General features: G+C 34.2%; 1 protein-coding gene and 2 long non-coding RNA genes across 3 annotated transcripts; 2 read left to right on the top strand and 1 right to left on the bottom strand.

The window, feature by feature from the left end:
• The first annotated feature begins 963 nt into the window (after nucleotides 1–963).
• Nucleotides 964–7,257, top strand: LOC129801271 (uncharacterized). Its single transcript, XR_008751685.1, has 3 exons — nucleotides 964–1,159; nucleotides 1,494–1,660; nucleotides 6,001–7,257. It is a non-coding gene; the product is annotated as an uncharacterized LOC129801271 (long non-coding RNA).
• Nucleotides 7,258–14,120: 6,863 nt separating this feature from the next.
• Nucleotides 14,121–14,950, top strand: LOC129801267 (60S ribosomal protein L28). Its single transcript, XM_055846152.1, has 3 exons — nucleotides 14,121–14,187; nucleotides 14,405–14,509; nucleotides 14,575–14,950. Exons 2-3 carry the CDS (start codon nucleotides 14,417–14,419, stop codon nucleotides 14,899–14,901), a joined length of 420 nt encoding a protein of 139 aa, XP_055702127.1. The 5' UTR covers nucleotides 14,121–14,187; nucleotides 14,405–14,416; the 3' UTR covers nucleotides 14,902–14,950.
• A 57-nt stretch (nucleotides 14,951–15,007) lies between these two features.
• On the bottom strand, nucleotides 15,008–15,933 carry LOC129801270 (uncharacterized). Its single transcript, XR_008751684.1, has 4 exons — nucleotides 15,830–15,933; nucleotides 15,486–15,534; nucleotides 15,245–15,306; nucleotides 15,008–15,070 (listed from the first exon to the last, which is right to left on the bottom strand). It is a non-coding gene; the product is annotated as an uncharacterized LOC129801270 (long non-coding RNA).
• Nucleotides 15,934–19,051: the final 3,118 nt, after the last annotated feature.

Genomic DNA, 19,051 nt, shown 5'->3' with positions numbered 1-19,051 from the left:
TACCAATACCAACCATGCTACAAATCAGAATAGCATATTTATTTAATCACAAAAAGCAGAAACGTCAGAATTTTTTTAAAAAGACAATTTTTGAAGAGAAAAAGAATTAAAAGAAAAATAACAAAACAAAATAAAGATTTAAAAAGGAAAAAAACAAGAAGCGAGAAAAAAGATGCTTCTTTAAGATTCACCTCTTTTTCTCTCCCATTGAAGTTATTTTGGGCATTCACCACAGATCTTAATTATAAAGAGGGTATTAACAATATGAAAAATTCTCAAAAAAAAAAACACTGCAACATTCAGAATAAATTAATAAAAAAAGCTGAAAACTAAAAGCAATGCACAACGAAAATATTTTTCCATTGACTTTTCGCCATTTTGACAACAACCGACTTCTTTTTTTATGGTAAGCAGCGAGGGGTTACTCATTGGAGAAACACAAGCCATTTGGCCGAGAAACGGTTTCAGAAACGAGGAAACATTACTGGAAACAAGAGAAACATGCTTGGAAACGGGGAAACGCAGGGAGGCGTCACGCAGTACAAATATATTTGAAATTCTGGTACAGTAGACTCTCGCAAATTCGGCTCTCTTAAGATCGGGCTACTTTTTAATTCGGGCAGCGGTTACATTTGAAAAAAGTTTGTTGTCATTTTTCAAGTTTGATTATGATTATCAAATGAATCAAATATGCTCAAATTTGGCATGGTTTGTCTTAGTTTTGATGTGATTTTACATTATTGAGGGATTTTCATGCAATTTACGTTATATATGAGTGTGTAAACTCAATATCTATATGGACATGAATAAAAAATCGTTGCATTTCAAAAAGTTTTTCGCCCGAATTTCTGTCTAATACGGCTGACATTTCGGTCCCATATGCCCGAATTTGAGAGAGTCTACTGTATTGGCGCTATTTTTGAGACAGCGCCATAAATTGCGGCTAGTCTGCGAAATTGAAATTTCGCGTCAATGGGAGCAAGCAAGAAACGTCAGTTGGAGTTTTGCGCGAAAATGTTTGCGAATCTGTTTTTAATAATATCGTGCAAATTTAGTGAAAAAACAATAAGGTGCGTGTCGTGGATGCAATGATGGACTGTCTGGAGGAATACTGCAGGAGGAAATTTAGAAACAATCCCTTAAAATTGTCTTTCTACAGGTGAGTGTTTGAAGGTGGTGGGAGTCTCATTTAAAGTTGTTACACGCACGTTTTCTTTACTTTGGCTAAGCAATTTATGTACTATAAGGAAGCCAATTTCATAATCCATGCGTCTGTGATTTCAAACTGCGTGTAACAACTCGATTTCACGCATTTTTTGGCTAAAATGTGAATGCATCTCTTTGTGGTGAAAAATGAGAACGTTTGACCAGTGGCGTAGAAGGGCGCTTTAGCAAAATTCGTTTAAAAATTTCTACTGTCTTTTCCTTTCGATTAAACTTAATTAAAATGAGTAGTGGAACTTATATTTACTAAAATTTTGTTATATTTACAGTTTCCGATCTGATTAAATTTCAGAAAGTGTGGAAGCACCACTTGGAAATTGAAGGAAATATCTTAAAAAGCAACCGTATGTGATTTTGCAGTTTGAGGAAAAGATTTTGATCCGCAAAAGCATGGGAAGAAAATGAAAAATATTTTAAAAAGGGGGCCGTTCCAAAGGTAAGAATTGCAATAATTAATAAATTGTATTGAGTTGAGTTATTTATTAGTAAAATGTAATCATTGTTGTGTCTCGTATTAAAAGAATCTGCTAAGTCGCTTGCAGAACGCCTAGGAACGCATTCCCTTCAATATATACTTGTTTCGTACTTTTGGAGTTTTTGGGCAATTTCACTATTTTACTATTCTATTAATTCTTCTATTTTAATTGCTCGAAATTAAAGAGAATAATATCTATAATCCAATGATTTTTAATAGTTTAGGAGCTCAAATGGTATGAGATAGTAAGTTTCAGTTCCAAAACATTCTCAAGATACCCACATCGTGAGCATACAATGGTTCATATTACAGCTCAAGCAACAAATTAAAAAAAAACACTTCAAGATATTCTCAAAATGCGTACAGCTTAATCCTTTGACGACGAGACATTTTTTACGGACCGAAAATCAACAATAAAAATTTAACCGATAATCAAAATCAATGAAACATCTTACATCTGACTTTAAACAGAATCTGATTCAGTGCATTTTTGAGCGATAGGGTCAAAAAGCCCTAAAAATTAAATCAATTTTCTGACAATACCGATGAATAATAATTTTCAATCTAATGAAAAATATTATGTATGAGTTGTATGAATATTGTAGTTTGTTTTTCGAAAAGGTTTTGCCTAAAAAAATTAGAAGTATAAAAAAATAATAAAATCATTTTTCTATATCAGAATCTAAAAATTCGTCATTTTTAAGCTTAAATATTTAATAAATACTCCCTCCGTCCAAAAAAAAACGTACGTTTGAGAAAAATTCTTATCCCAAAAAAAGTCGTGCGTTTGGAAGGAAATCACTATGAAGAGACGGCGTTAAGTAAAAATTTTGTTTATTGTAAATATCTTATGTACATACTATTCTACATCTTCACAGGTAATATGGAGGTCCACCCACGATGGTAAGATAAGAAAAGGAAGTTATTAAGACTTTTTTTATTTTGAATATCTTCAGTAAAATTTAAGTGCCAAATGATTAGAGATGGAGACTCAGGACCTTCGGGCCCTCCCATAAGTCGATCCTGGGTCCAGTAACATGCCCCTCATATCCCCCCCTCTCCTTCCCCTCAGCAGTTACGTTATTTTTGGGATTGCTCGAAAACACATCGTGTGATTTTTTCCAGGGGAACGGGAGGAGCGAAAGAAAGGTAGAGGCATATTAATAATCCTCAAGTTAACTTACGGGGGGTGGGGGGTCGTTCGAAGACACCAAGCCTATATCTCAAACCATTTAACACCCAGATTACAGAACGTGGAGAAAAAAGAAAGATTAGTTTTGTTTTGCTTTTTTTGTGAGAGGCATTGTTGTGGTATAACGAAAAGAACTATCAAATAGTGATTCCAACAATAGTTAGCCGGTTAAAAAAAAAAAACAGTTAACAGCCCTATCTTGGAGGCGGTTTTAAAACCGGTTTTTAGAGAAGAAACCGCTTTAAAACTGTCTTTTTACAAAAATTTTAATATTTCTCTGAAGCTTAAATTTATTTCTTGAAAACCAAGATACACTGCATGTTAAAAACCATGTTAAAAACCAGCTTCCATTTGAAATATGCAAAAAAAATCGTATAACGAGTAGCCCCACCTTGTCCTACTGAGAAAACATTTGCAAAAGATTTAGTACAAGCTTGTAAAAAAAGAAAATTGTGAAAAAAAGATATCTTTAAGATAGCAATTCCGTATCTTACAATCGTGGGTGGACCTCAATATTTTCACTGAAATATTTACTATTAACAATAATATTTACTTTTAAAATATTTACTACACAGTAAAAAAATTACAACCACTATCGTTGGTAATTTTTGCACGAGCATTATGGTTGTGAGGTATTGGCAATGTTGTGTATTGTCAATTTTATAAAATGGCTTCCTGTCTACATATAATTTTGATTGTAGAGCAATTTTATTCGGTTTATGTGTATTATCTGTGAAAAGTCTCTATATTAAACAAAGAAAAAGGAGAAAAAAGGAAAAAAAACATGAAGAGGGTCTGAGACTTGAGCCCATAACCTTTTCGTTGATAGTCTCGCGTTTTCCGGCTGCGCCACGAACTTCTTTACTTCTCTTAAGCAAATGGCCAAGAGTTACATCGTCAATTTTTCTAATTTACATTATGCTTCCTCTGTTTTCTGTTATTACATAATTACTCCTCATTTTTTACGACTGAGGCATATTTTAAGAATCCAATAAATGATTCTAGAAGACCATTAGACAGTTAGAAATGCGAAAAATGACTAAAATCTTAGAAAAATTGCAATAGTAAACAATGAAATTTTGACAGTTCTCACACAAATTTCATTACACAAACTTAATTTTACTAGCATTATGTTAGTATCATACTACAAATATGATAGTAATTTTACAATTTATAACCAAAATGCTTATGACATTACACAACTTTTCCCATACACAACCTTATTTCTCACACAATTTTTTACTGTGTATTAACAATAATATTCCGTAAAAGCATTTCTTCATCCCCAACTTTTTTTCAAACGTACGACTTTTTTGAGATGGAAGGAGTAGCACACAGCTGGAGATTCAATCGTAAAACGGTAAATGCGCTTGAAATCATGCACAGTTCAGTCAAAAACGGTATATGCGCTTAAAATCACGCACAGTTCAATCATAAAACGGTAAATGCGCTTAAAATCATGCACAGCTCAATCATAAAACGGTAAATGCGCTTAAAATCATGCACAGCTCAATCATAAAACGGTAAATGCGCTTAAAATCACGCACTACTCAATCGTAAAACGACTAAGAATGCACTTAAAATCACGCGCAGCTCAATCATAAAAGGTTTAAGAGTGATCTTGACCGTTTATGATGAGCTACGCGTGATTTTAAGCGAATTTACCGTTTTATGATTGAACTGTGCGTGATTTTAATCGCTTTTACCGTTTTATGATTGAACTGTGCGTGATTTTAAGCACATTAACCGTTTTATGATTGAGCTGTGCATGATTTTAAGCGCATTTTCCGTTTTATGATTGAACTGTGCGTGATTTTAAGCGCATTTACCGTTTTATTATTGAACTGTGCGTGATTTTTAGCACATTTACCGTTTTATGATTGAACTGTGCGTGATTTTAAGCGCATTTATCGTTTTATCATTGAACTGTGCGTGATTTTAAGCGCATTTACCGTTTTATGATTGAACTATGCATGATTTTCAGCGCATTTACCGTTTTATGATTGAACTGTGCGTGATTTTAAGCGCATTTACCGTTTTATGATAAAGCTGTGCGTGATTTTTAGCGCATTTACCGTTTTATGAAAGAGCTCTGTAATTCAGCATAATTTTAACCGCTTTGTGATTGAACTGTCTGTGTTTGCAGAGCAATCTTAAACGTTTTATACTTCATCTGTGCGTATTTTAAGCACAATTTTGACGAAATTAATTTAATTTTAATGCTCAATTTTAACCCTTTCTAGCTCGGGTGAGGGGGATCGGGGCACCTTATGTTTAGTATTGATCGAAAGTTCGTAGGCCCAGTTATAACATACTAAAATTTGAGATCGATTGATGCCATAGGGGCTGTGTTATTGAAAAAAAAAATTGGGGGTGTTTCGAAATGGCGGCAGGAGGGGGTGGGGGTGGATCTGACATCACCTACTTCTAGCCGCCCATCGACATTTAACCTCTGCCGAAAACCGCTTGTCGATATCTCTTTCCGTTCTCTCTCCAGAAGTGTTTATACTACGGACGGACGGGACGTCCACGAAAATCGATTTTTGGCGCATATGATATTCGTGATCTATGAGCGTCAATACGTGTAAATCCAAATTTGGGCCCGATCTGACGAGGTTGCATTTCACCTGTGACCACAAAAGCTGAGATTGTAAAGAATCTCAGCTAAAAAATTGAAAAATGTTTTTTAAAAAATCCTAAAAGTCGGGTCAGATAAATATTTAAGTAATACATGATATGCGCTAAAAATCGATTTTCGTGGACGTCTCGTTTCGTCCCGTCCGTCCTTCCATCGTATTACCACTCCTAGATAGAGAATTGTGAGAGACATCTATAAGCTGTTTCTAGCAAAGGTTAAATGTCGATGGGCGGCTATAGAAGTATGTGATATCAGACCCACCCCTACCACCCCCGTCCAGTCTGAAGCTATCTCGATGAAATTTTAGTATATTGTATATGTGATAGAGACTTTTATAACGATGGTTGGCATCCGTCCCCAGTCCCCACTCAACTCTACCATACCGCGATTATCTAAATTGAAAGGACTCTATATTTAACGTTTATTAACCAATTTTAATGAACTTTCTTTTTTTTCATTGTTCTTCGACAGACATTAAATTCTATAACAGGAATTAGTTCTCCATTGATAAATCAGACCAGAGTCAGTGAGAAGAACTGTACAGACTGTATACTCAAATTTGCTTGACATAACCATGGAACTAGAATGCTTCGTGAACAACTGAAAAAAGGAAGCAGGATGAAGACCGTTATTGGAAAGTGTGTGAGATGAACAAATTATCACCATGGGGAGATTATAATCATAGATGCGCAGAAGCATACACATTAAGAAAAAAAGAGACATTAAGTTTCGAATGATGTGTCAAGATCGTCAAGATTGATGAATTTCTAAAAGGACAGCACAACAAAAACACATTCCTTACACAGGCAGAACAGTTGAATTAATTTTTCGGTCATTCATAATATGAGAATTAATAAAATTTAAAATTACAAGATAAAATTAATTTATAAATAATAAATTGAATGTATATAGCAAGTATATTGCTTAGTACAAAAAAGTTTTAGGATAGCACTGCAGTTTAATTAAGATTTAATTTTGTCATATTTGAAAAAAAAATTATTATAATACATCAACTGGCTAACCTCACAAATTAACTTTCATAATTCTTTGAGATTTTTCCAATATTATCTTTCTGTGCTTTTAGTTCTTAGCTATCTGCAGATTTAAACTCAAAACATCGCAATGGTGTTGTCAAACGTATATGTTTTTTATCGTATTTTGAAAAGTGATGATATTAATTTTTTTTTTTTTCAAAAACCATTAATGTTAAATAAAAATTTGTAAATTTTAACTTTTTAGTGTTCTTTAATATTTTGAAGTTAGCGAAATACATGCCTTTGATAAATTGTATGATTTCGCTACATATCTAATTGCTTTCAAGTTACTATTTTTTTTAAGTTAACGTGTATAGAAATTCGCTGTAATTTATATAAATAAAGTTTTTAATTAAAATAAGTTCACCTCTTTTCTTTATAGTTTGTATGTACATTACAATTATGTAGCAGTAATCATGAAAATTAATTACTAAATTACTAGCTTTGTCCCAAAAAAGTCGTACGCTTGGGAAAAATTTACTGAATAAGAATTGATTTTTGTAATTTTTTTTTTATTGGTAACAATCTTAAATATACTTTCATTCCAGAAAAAAGTGTAATTTATAACCTACGCCACTGTGTTTTCGTTAAATGAAATTATTCAAAAATTATGTGTCGCTCCTGGCGACATCTGTTACTTATTCTGAGTGGCACGAAATGTAAACAGCGACACTTTTTAGAGCTCCGTGTCTACCCCCTGGGGAAACGTAGCTGGAAACACAAAAATGTTTCTGGAAACGCGGAAACACAAAATCCCCCGTAAGAAATTGAAACTTGGATAGAAACATGGATAGAAACACGGAAACATGGATAGAAACACGGAAACATGGACAGAAACACGGAAACATGGATAGAAACACGGAAACATGGACAGAAACACGGAAACGCGGACAGAAACATGGAAACATAAATTTTCAATTGAGAGTGTTAAACGTTATTTGAAATTCAAAAATTACCCGGTTTGTCAGCAGTAAGCAGCGCCACTAAATCGTGGCGAACGTTTTACTTAAAGTTCAAATTTTTAGCGCTTCTCAGAAGTGTCTTTTGTTGATAAAATCGAAAAATCATCCGCCAATTATTGATTAAAATCTCAATTAAGGCAAAATTAGGTTCGTTAAACTATATATTTCTTCCATTTCTCCCAAACTTTGAATGAAAATTCCATGAATGGATATAAATTTCGGAAATCGAGCAAAGAGGGAGACGCAGAAAGAGAAGAGGAAAAATTTTGCCATTCAAAGCATGCTCGCGACATCTACAATTGTGAGGAACTTGCCTGTTTGGTGGTACCCCAAACTCTGTTTTGTGATTGATTTTATATACTTTTAAGAAAATGTGAACATTAATTTCTTTAGTACATACATAAATATTATCCCGAAACATGTAGGAAAGTATCCCATTTCATCACAGAAGAAATCCCACTTCTGACACCAATGATGGAAAATGAGGCGATAATTTTTGGGATAGAGTGGCGAAAAAGTAAAAAAAAATGATACTACCAGCTCCAGGTCTGGTTTAAGAGTGCGGTACTTTATTAATTCTTGATCTGGTGAGCCCGGTTGGGAGTTGGGATTGGGATACAATGCAAAAGAAAAATTTTATCACTCATACAGTGTTGTGCCCAAATTGATAACACAACAAGTACTGGTGTAGTGAAATTTGATGTAACTTATTTCAGTTTTATTTTCCAGGTAGATATATAAATGAGTAAAATTATCAAAATTTCACATTTTTATGCATTTTTACGAAAAAAGATTCTCGTTTCTAAAATACTTGAACTATGTGGGTAATTCTTTCTCTGGACAAGCATTCCTATAGTATCTATGATTTCATGTATGTCTCATTCTCTGAAATCTTATACCTATTTAAAAAATCGCAGTGTTTGGTGGTACCCCTGTTTGGTGGTGCCCAGTTTCCCCTATATGATTCTAACTGTACGATTTTTTTTCGTATTTTAGGCATGATTCTTTTAATATTCAAAGATTTAATTTTAATTTTTATGTCCTCTACACATTGGGAGCAATTTTCGTCAAAAAAAATGCTTTTTTGAAGGAAATTGCCTCCAGCGCTGTAGATAGAAAAGCCAAATTCTGTCAAAAAAGGTTTTTTTTTGACAAAAATTACTCCCAATGTGTAGAGGCCTTAGGAATTTATTTGTGACAAAAGACAATAGGCAAAATGGTCCAGCCTTTCGCCACTAATGAGATCTATACTACCATCGAATATATATTGTTGACCCTTTGAATTGAATAATAATAAGTTCAGAGTACAAATATTTGATTTTATAATATAAATTTTATAATATTATATTAAGCCAATATCCCACCCGGCAAATTCTGCAGAATTCTGCAGAAATTCGTCAGATTTGAAACTGTAACTGCCGAAAATTCTGCAGAATTTCTGCAGAATTTTGTTCTGAAGGTGGATCCGATCGTTGTATGAAAATTCTGCAGAATTTTCTGCAGAATTTCTACAGAAAATTTTATGAATTTTCGGCACTTTCCTCAAGATGTCGTTCTGTCAAAATGGACTTGGAATATTTTCTCCGAAATTATTTATCAACTTGGTAGAATTTATAATCAGGATTTTCATAATATATTTTATATATATAATATAAATACTGCGATGGTATGCTGTCTATAGAGAAGGATTAAATAGCAGTATTAAACATACTCCCGACCGAAAATTCCGCATTTTTTGATAAATTGTCCAAGAGTTTTCTTGAGAACAAAAAAAATTTACGATGTGATTTTCAGCTGAGGCCTTTAAAATTATTTATTATTTGTGAAAAAATTATTCTTTTCATTTCATTAAGTATATTTTCGTCAATTTTTGCAATAAAATTTTGAGATTTGAAATAACCGTCCGTGAAGCAGCCATTAGGTAACGGGTGTGAGACTTCGCTTACTCGAGACAAATTTTGATAGCTTTGGTTATTTGCCGTTGCAATCGCTAGTGCGGTTTTTGAATGATGGCCGTTAAAAAAGGAAGAAGAAGAAAAATTGCGGAATTGCAGAATGAAGTTTTGCTGGGATACTCTGAACCTGAACCTTTTGTTAACTCTTTCGTCTCCTTTGGGACTCTGGGTACCCATGGAAAAAAGAATTTTTTTAGACTATTTAGAATCGATAAAATTCCGATTCTTGTGGATGATTACAAACTATAAGGATGTCCAAATCTAGGATATTTTTTGCAGGATCCCAATTAACTCCTGAGCTAAGATATTCTTGGTCAAAAATCGGGAATTTTCGATTTTCTGCTTCCTTGCACATATTGTGACTTTTTTCATATTTCTAGACCCGAATAAGGAAAAACCTCTCGGGGCCAATAAGTATGATAACTATCAATTACAGATTACATAAATTCGAAAAACATTTTTTTCTTAAATTTTCAAAAAACTTGTTCAAACTTTATGGGTACTCTCGTCCCCAAAAATCTAGAGGTCAAATGTAAGGTTATCCCGCCAATTGTTTTTTGACACTAACCCTATAAAAACATTTCAACATGGTGAGTTGGTGTGACAACTTGAGGTTATGACGTCTTCTAATTCGATCTGAAGGTCTTCCAAAAATATTTGACTGAATTGCGTGCTTTGATTTTCCATCAATTTGCCCCAAGAACAAGTACAGAAAAGGTAATATTAGTGATTTTCTCTTTTTCTTGTGTGTCTCGTAATATATTTTCTGGATTTTCTGTTTAGATGACAGCTTCAATGAAAGATTTTCATGGTGAAGAAACTTTTATAGTCTTTGTGGACAACAGCGATGATGAGGAGTGTTTTGGAGCATTTCAGGATAGAGAGCTCATCGAAGTAGATGTCGGAGATGATGAAGAAATATCTCAGGAAAAGTTGAACCCAGATCTAGGCGAAACCATCCCCACTGTCGCGAAAAAGTCAAAAATCTGCATACTTTTTCCGGACAATAGCGATGATGAGGAGTCTTTTGCCGGATTTGATGAGAACGTGTTGATGGCAGAAGGCGTTAATGTGGCGGAAGCCGAAAGGGTATCCCAGGAAAACTTGATTCCAGATACAGGTGAGTGCACTCCGGCTCTTGAGAAAAAGAGGAGACGCCCCCATGATGATATAATTGCTTCTGAGCAAGAGAGACAAAGGGAACGTGAAACAGAATTCATTTGGTCTAAAGAGTTCTCACCACATAATGAATCATCAAATAATTATCGATATGGTGCGATAAAGATAGAGTTGGATAATGAGGATAATGAAGATTTTACACCATATAATGTTTTTCTGAAGGCTCTATGTTTCACAGAGCTTGCTGCTCTTATTTGTAGTCAGAGTAAGCTTTACATGCACCAGAAGGGTGTTGTTTTTGATATTGAGGTAGATGAGTTGAAGGCTTTTTTGGGTATAAATATAGTTATGAGTTACCATGTTTTGCCCAATTTGAAAGATTATTGGTCAAAGGATCCAGACACTCATGTTCAGTACATTGCTTCAGTTATGACGAGAACACGATTCCAGGAAATTCGAGCTGCCCTCCACTTCAATGATAATTTCAAGGCGGACAAAAGTGATAGGGCAAATAAAGTACGTCCTTTGATAAACCATTTCAATAAGTGCTTCCAAAAAGCTAAAGAGCCAACAAAGCAACAAAGTATTGATGAGCATATGATCAAATTTAAGGGGAGAAATTCAATGAAGCAATATATTCGCAATAAGCCCATAAAATGGGGTTTTAAAATGTGGTGTCGCTGCGACTCAACGACAGGATACCTCTTCGAATTTGACATATACCAAGGTAAAAAGTCGCAGACGGAGTATGGGTTGGGCGAAGAAGTAATCCTGAAGTTGTGTAAAAAAATTGAAAATATTGGTTGCGAAGTTTTCTTCGATAATTTTTTCAATACGGTCAGGCTGCAACATATTTTGCTTGCAAAAAACGTATTTGCATGCGGCACCGTACAAAAAAATCGCAAAAATTTGCCAGAACTGAATCCAGATAAGAAGATGAAGAGAGGAGACATTGATTGGCAGTGTTCAGGACGCATTGTATGTGTAAAGTGGATGGACAATCGCTCGGTCATGCTCCTCTCAAATTATATGTCGCCAACAGAAATGGTGAAGGTGCAGAGACGGCAGTCTGGGACATCACAGAAGCTGGAGCTAAATTGTCCGAAAATTGTCCACACTTACAATCAACACATGAATGGGGTGGATATCATGGACCAGAAAAAGTCATATTATGAGCAAGATAGAAAGTGCGCGGCAAAATTCTACCTAAAATTATTCTTTGATATTCTGGACATTGGTATAAACAACGCGTGCATCGTTTACAACGAAATGTCACAGGAGAAAGACATTGGAAGATCACTCACACTGCTGCAGTTCAGACAGGAAGTGGCTAGGTGTCTCATTGGTGATTATAGGAGTAGGACACGAGCGCCTCCCACTATTAGACATTCTAATGAACTACTTCAACCCCTCCAGCACTGTCCAGTTTGGATAAAAATAAGAAGCCGCTGCCACCTGTGTTATACGAAAAATAAAGTAGACAACAGGACCTTTTGTAAATGTGAAGCATGCGGAGTGTATCTATGCTTCAATTCAACACGCAACTGCTTCAAACAGCATCATGATCCAAAAAGTATGTAAAAGGTGAAAAGAAAAGAATGTTTGGTTACATTTGCTTTTATTTATCAACATGGGGTAAATTAAGCTAATTCAAAACCTGCTCCAAATGGAAACTTTTCGCTACTCCATATGGAAACGCCATTGTCATCATGATAAATACAGTACTAAATAATTATATTTATATATTTTCTATACCACAGTTTCATTATTTAGTTAATTTTGCTCCAAATAAAGCGAAAATCCATTCATATTCACACATTTTAATTTGTTAATTTCTCAGAAAAATTAAAAGTGTTCCTTTTCACCATCGAATTTTTCTTCGATCGACCATGTTTTCCAATGAAAAACACAATGAGATGACTTTTGTTTATTTGTTTTGTTTAACATTTATATCATATTTCTGGCTAATTTTGGTTAAATTAAGTGTTAATCTTTATTGTTAATGGTACGTGAAGTTTTCAAATGAAATAATTACCTATTTCGTGAACAAAAAGGGTTTTTCTGAAATGTCTGCAAATACTTCAATAGGAAACCCAGAAAATATGATTTTTTTTGGAGAGATTTTCTTGTTGTTTTAGATGGGAAAGAAGAAAAGACAAGGAATAAGTACAAATCCTGTACTCAGGAGCAACTCAACAAGGTTTTGGAAGCCTTTCGTCGCGGTTTCACTTACAGTGTTTGTCTCCAATTAGAAACTTTCCCTTGTCTCCATTTGGATTTATTTGTTTCCAATAGAAGCATTTTACGCTCGCGTATTTTTCTTGTATTTAAGAAGCTTTTAAATTATATCTAAAGAATTTTCACTAAACAGTAACATTCTAGAAGAGTCAAGGATCAAATTTATGTAATTCTCTTCAGAAAAAATATAAACTATGTGTTGAATCTTCTGTCAAAGTCAAAGATTCTGGAAATAGTTTTGAATTAGGACATTTACCCTACTTTCTTTGTAAGTCGATACAGCGAGTTCAACGATTGTCCTTCTGAAGCTGAGTTTCTTATTTATGTAAAATTTCTGGTGAACAATCTTTTCAGATTTGTCATTGATGCGAACGGATTATTCTGGACTTATCCATGGAGCAGTCCAACGAACCTTAGAATGTTCCCTCGAAAATTCCAAGCACAAGTGTTATTGGAGTGTCTTTTTTTACATTCTGACGGATTGTTTGACAGATAGAAGTGTGCTGATTTTCCTCGGGAAAATTTTTACTGATAATGATGAATCCAGATTGTCCAGGAAGTGTTTTTTTGACTCTTGGGAAACTTTAATGTGTCTACAATAACATCGTGTTGAAAGAAATGTGTGTTAAAGTGTTATTGTGTGAAATATGTTGAGGTATCTGTTGGCAAGCAGGAATTTGGTGTCTTCTTGACCACTTCCTGGACATCCCACAAGATACTGGTCAATAATTCTTCTTGTTTTAGTGATCAACATTGTAAAGGAGTCATTTGACACGCAAAAATAATTCACAAAATTGATATTATTGGCTTTTGGAAAATTGAAGTTTGTCCAAGTTTGTATCCTTTGCATTCATTTGGGGACGAGAGTTCCCATGAGTTTTCCAATTTCCCAGAGGCGGAGAAAATTCTTTCTCTACAAAAGTATCATATTTGACCACTAAGACTTACAATAAAGTGAGTTTTACTGAAATTCGTTCGCTGGATATGTTGTGGTCCGGAAAGAGTTAAAATTCTTTAGTTAATGGTACATTTTCAACCAGCACATTTTTTCCAGGAGAATCTGTAAAGGAGACAAAAGGACGCAATATTTTTAATGGACTTAAAAGATATTTGAGGAAAATCTGAATAATTACAAGGAAAACGGAGAGGTAGGGATATTATAACTTCTATTGTCCTCTTTGCATGTCTTTTTTACATGTCCTTTACAAATTTTATACATAATGTAAGAAAAAGTCGTTGAATCTCCTTACAAATTTAAAAGGTCAATCGGTTCTCTTGTACTAAAATTATAAGAAGTCATTTTGCTCTGGCAACACTTTCTCTTTTCTTTATTTTCGTGGAGTTTGCAAGGTATTTTTCTATATTTTCTTCAATTTTACGTCTTTTAAAGTAATTTTTCAATAAAAATACTTTTTAAAATGGTTTTATTGATTAATTCTCCAGCTAGTGAAAGTGAAATTTTTAAGAAAAATTATCTCTATTTTGACGAAATTGCCCAAAACTTTTTCTAACCTAAAAAACACGTGGATTGTGATTTTTCACCGATTTCCTGGCATTTTTCTTCTAGATTCCTGGCAAAATGGCATCCTTATCGCACCTAAATTGGCTCATTGTACGAAATTGCAACTCGTACTTGCTAAAGAAGCGTAACATCCCTAAACCTTTCAGCACAGTAAGTTTCCGTTTGAGTTCATTGCCGGAATTCCGCTTTGACCATTTCTTTTGGCTATTTTGTAGGAGCGCAACAACCTGACCAATCTGAGTTCATACAGATACAGCGGTCTGGTTCACCATAAGACTCTGGCTGTGTTGCCGGCAGACAAGAAGGGCTTCACAGTAGTGTACAAGAAGAAGAAGGTGGAGAATCAGCCCTCCAAGAGTCTGGTGAAGGTGACTATGAAATCTGGCCCTCGACGATCACTGTACAAGCTCAAAAAGATGCTGAAGGCACAGAAGTACCGCAAGGATTTGACCAAGGCTGCCCTCAGACGTGCCAGTGCTGTCCTGCGATCCCAGAGACCAAGGAACACCAAGAAGGCTAAGAAAGCCAAGAAAACTGAGTGAATGTAGTCCCTCCGGATTCACAATAAAAGCCACTCAAATTCAATGTGAACTATTCATTTTTATTATTTCTTTTATTTTTAATAATTTTGGATAAACGGGTTTCTTTTCCGTGATCTTCTTGAGAACGAACAGGAATCACATTTCTTCTTCCATTAGCTGCGTCAAATTTCTGAAAGAAAATACTTATTTTAAGTGATATTCTACGCGAAAATTTTAAAAATTGATAAAAAAAAGGGCTTCAGTAGTAGCAAAACCGTGTCGTCACATTTATTCTGCGATCTTGGTGGTTAGGTATCATCATTTTATGAAGTAAAATAGGCAGAAAATTGAAAAAGTAATTCACCTGAGAAGACTGCTTTTTCTGACAGATTTCCTCCAGCTGAAGACGCCTCAAAGAGCTTCCAACTGCAAAAAAAATTGATCATTTGAGTCTCATACTTTGCCCTTGAAGCCTAAGAAGTCTTAAAATTAATTAATTCAGAGTAGCAAATAACAATATACTTCATTTCTTTATCAGAGATCTTGGTGGAAAAACAAATCATCAGCATATACATTGGATAGTAAAAAAATAAGATCATGCTTACCTCATAGTTCAGGGTCCTTGTAGTCCATGTCCGGGAATCATCCGGGAGCCTAAAGAAAAATTGAGGTTAGAAACCATTTTTCAAGTTTACAGAAATATATTTTGAATTTTTAATAAATCAGTCATATGGGTGATGAATATAGTCATCAAGGATAATCAGCCTTTTGTGATTGATCATCATTTATAAATTACAAGTGAATTATTAAAGAAATTCAAAAAATATTAAGAACACGTGGTACGAAATATAGATGTTGAATTAATACAAAAACTACCGAAAGTTACTAGTAGGTTTACTTTAAGATCAATAGAGGAATGTTTAAATAATACTTTTAAAATATTTCTTACCATTTTTTCTACTATTTTCTTAGAGAAAATTAATTTTTTCTCTAGAGAAGATTTCACCAAACGCAGACGCCGAACAGCCATTTTTAGAACTTTGCCTCCCCACCACTTTCACTCTACACCGGCTTTTTATATTTCAGTACTGATTTTAGTACTACCCGGCCGGCAATCTACTATGTACAAACTCAGTATATACTGAGTATAATACTTAGTACGAAACTAGTATGCCCATATAAAATACATAGTAGATTTTGTATGAACCCAAATACTCATCATTAATGTGGGTGAGTCGAAATTTATACTGAGTATATACTGAGTACATTTACTTTGTATTTACTTGATTTTCTTCATTAATTTTCAATAAATTTTCCGTGTATTTTTCTACTATTTAAACTAAGTATCTTTCGTGTATTGGTACTGAGTCGGTACCTAGTATTTTTCGTTTATTTATATTAAGTAAAAAGAATATTTTTATTTTCTTCTTCTTCTTCTTAATCTTTATTTCAGGGCTTTCTTCTAAAAGAAGGTATCGCCCTCTATGGTTGATACATTTCATTACATTTCAGTTTGATTTTAAAATGGGTAATTATATCTATACATACATTATATACATTCCTAAAATTAAATTTCATTACTTAAATCTATCTTATCTAAAAAATTTAAAGTCTTTAATACTTCATTTTCATTATCACTAAGTAATATTTCTATTTTTCTATCTATTTGTAGTTCCTCTCTTATATTTTTGTACTTAGCACAGTCCACTAATATATGTTGTACATAGATAGATATAGATAGATAAATTTATTCATCAACAATGTTTTCGAAGTACAGTTTCGTTTCACTGAGATCCCGTGCAATTCTTAGCGTCCACCGCCGTCTTAGCGTTGGTGACCAACCTCCAGAGCAAAACGGTGGAAAAGCTCTTTCTCAGGTTGTATATGCCAGTCATGTAAAAACATGTTTGAACTTTTTTCTTTTCTGAATACACAAAATTCCAAGGTAAAAGAGAAAAAATAAAACAGAAGATCTTGCTCCGTTGAAACTGCACTGCTTTGCAGCATTGTGAGAGGTTAAAAATAGCTAGCTCTTACTGAGCTGTAAGCCATTTGGAAAAAAAACGCAGAGAAAAAACAAAAAAAAACATTGCCTATGAAAAAAAAAGAAAATGCATCAGGGAGGCTCCGCTCCACGACCATCCCACCCCACCAGACCCGCAAGTAGATGGTCCCAGGAACGACCTGCCCACCTTCAGTTTTGCAGATCCACACTTTACAATTTAACCTTTCACGGGGAGAGAGACCTCGGTGAAGCCGAGGAAGAGAGACCCCAGAGAGGATTTGCGGGTGAAGGTAGAGAACTTCATCTTAAGTTCAACAGATCGAACCCGTTAGCTGAAGGCTTGGAAAAAAAAAAAAACATTCCAAACAGATCACCCCCAGCTGGCCCAGAAAAGGAGATCGCAGATGCAAAATAAGTTATCTCCCCGAAACAGAAGTCAGCTTGCAGAATAGAGAAAGAATTAACAAATAATAATGCATATCAAGAAAAAATATTCATACAACAAAAAAGTTTAAAAAAAAAAACTAGGGTTCCCCAGGCAAATAAATAAATAAAGATTGTCCAGACCACTGTTACAAAAAAAACTGTTAAAAAAAAAAGAACACCATGTTATAGATAAAACGTTAAAAAGTTTGTAATAATTCAGAACAGCCCTCCATTTGTGACAGGATTCGGTGTATTAAGACAGTAAGGAGAAGAGAAAATCAGACAAAAAACAAAAAAAAAAAAAAAGCAAGACAACAATAATCGACTTGAAGGAATCCAGATGAAGCCGCAAAGGGCATGAGATTAGGAGTACAAGTCCACAATATCAAGATCTCGTAAATCCATTAGAACAGATCTCAACTCAGAATTTGTGAAAGACACTCTACCATGAAGAAGGATCAATGAGTTAATCAGTCTAGGGGCACAGTACGCGTAACAGTGCTTAAAGATCTCCTTTCTGGGCCTAGGTACACAGTAGACCTCCCGGGAGCGCACATTACGAATTCGAGAAACATCATGCGGCCTGATAATCCTCTCTCCGCAGCTATTAAAGAAAAGCTTCGTAGTTCTGTACGCATAGAGGGCCCTCAGGGACATAATCTTCCAACATCTAAACAGCGGAGCAGCGCTCTCAAATTCTTGAACATTCTTGAACAATTCTCAAAACATTGAGATCTATATTGCAACAGTCACATTTGGTTGGAAATTCTTTTTTAAAAATAGGATTATGCGTTATGCCAGTATGCCCGATTCTTAATCTAGTTAATATTATTTCGTCTTTTCTACTATCTCTATCTACTGTGGTATATTTATCTACATTATTTTTGATTTTGTATATCTTATTATTTTCAAGAGTATTCCACATATCATACCATTTTTCTTTAATTTTAAGGTTGACAAGGTTTTTAATATTTGGCAAATTTGTCTGCTAATTCATTTCCTTCAATGTCAAGGTGGCTTGGGATCCAACAAATTGTAATATTGTGATTATGCTCTTCCTTAATTTCATTTGCTTCCTGAATTATTTCTTTGATTGTTTTACTCTGTTTTATGTTAATATTGTTAATAGCTTGGATAGCACTTAAAGAATCCGAAAAAATAACAACATTTTTATTATTGGCGTTTTCAATTCGTAAATATTTTAGGTCCTCTAATATAGAAATTGTCTCTGCAGTAAATATTGAGCATTCTTCATATATTCGGAATGCTATTTCAACACTAGGTAGGATAACTGCAAGTCCTGTATGATTTACAGATTTAGATCCATCGGTAAAAACCTGCTCATAGTTTTTATATTGAGTTATTTTCTCATCAAGTTGAATTCTTGTCAGTTGAGCTTTTTTAAATTTAGTTAATTCTTGGTCTATCATAATTTCATTCTCACTTTGAGGTTTCCAGTCATAACTAGTGTTTATTTCTAAAGGTGGGTCTTGTATATTTAATTCAATTAAAATATTACGAAATACCTTCGCTAAAGGATCCAATGTATGAATGTTATCTATTTGTAAAGCAGTTTTAAATAGGTTGAAAAGAGGGTGGTCACTATAAGTTACTATTTTTAGACCATAATTTAAAGTATATTTCTTGCAAATCATACTTAAAGGTAGTTGGCCTGCTTCTACTAGTAAATATTCAATGCGGCTTGTTCTATGTGCACCTGTAACTTGTCTGATATTGTTA

The sequence above is a fragment of the Phlebotomus papatasi genome, chromosome 2, assembly GCF_024763615.1.
Source record: "Phlebotomus papatasi isolate M1 chromosome 2, Ppap_2.1, whole genome shotgun sequence".
Lineage (NCBI taxonomy): Eukaryota > Metazoa > Arthropoda > Insecta > Diptera > Psychodidae > Phlebotomus > Phlebotomus papatasi.
The sequence above is the reverse complement of the archived record's forward strand: the minus strand, read 5'-3'. Positions and strand labels throughout refer to the sequence as shown.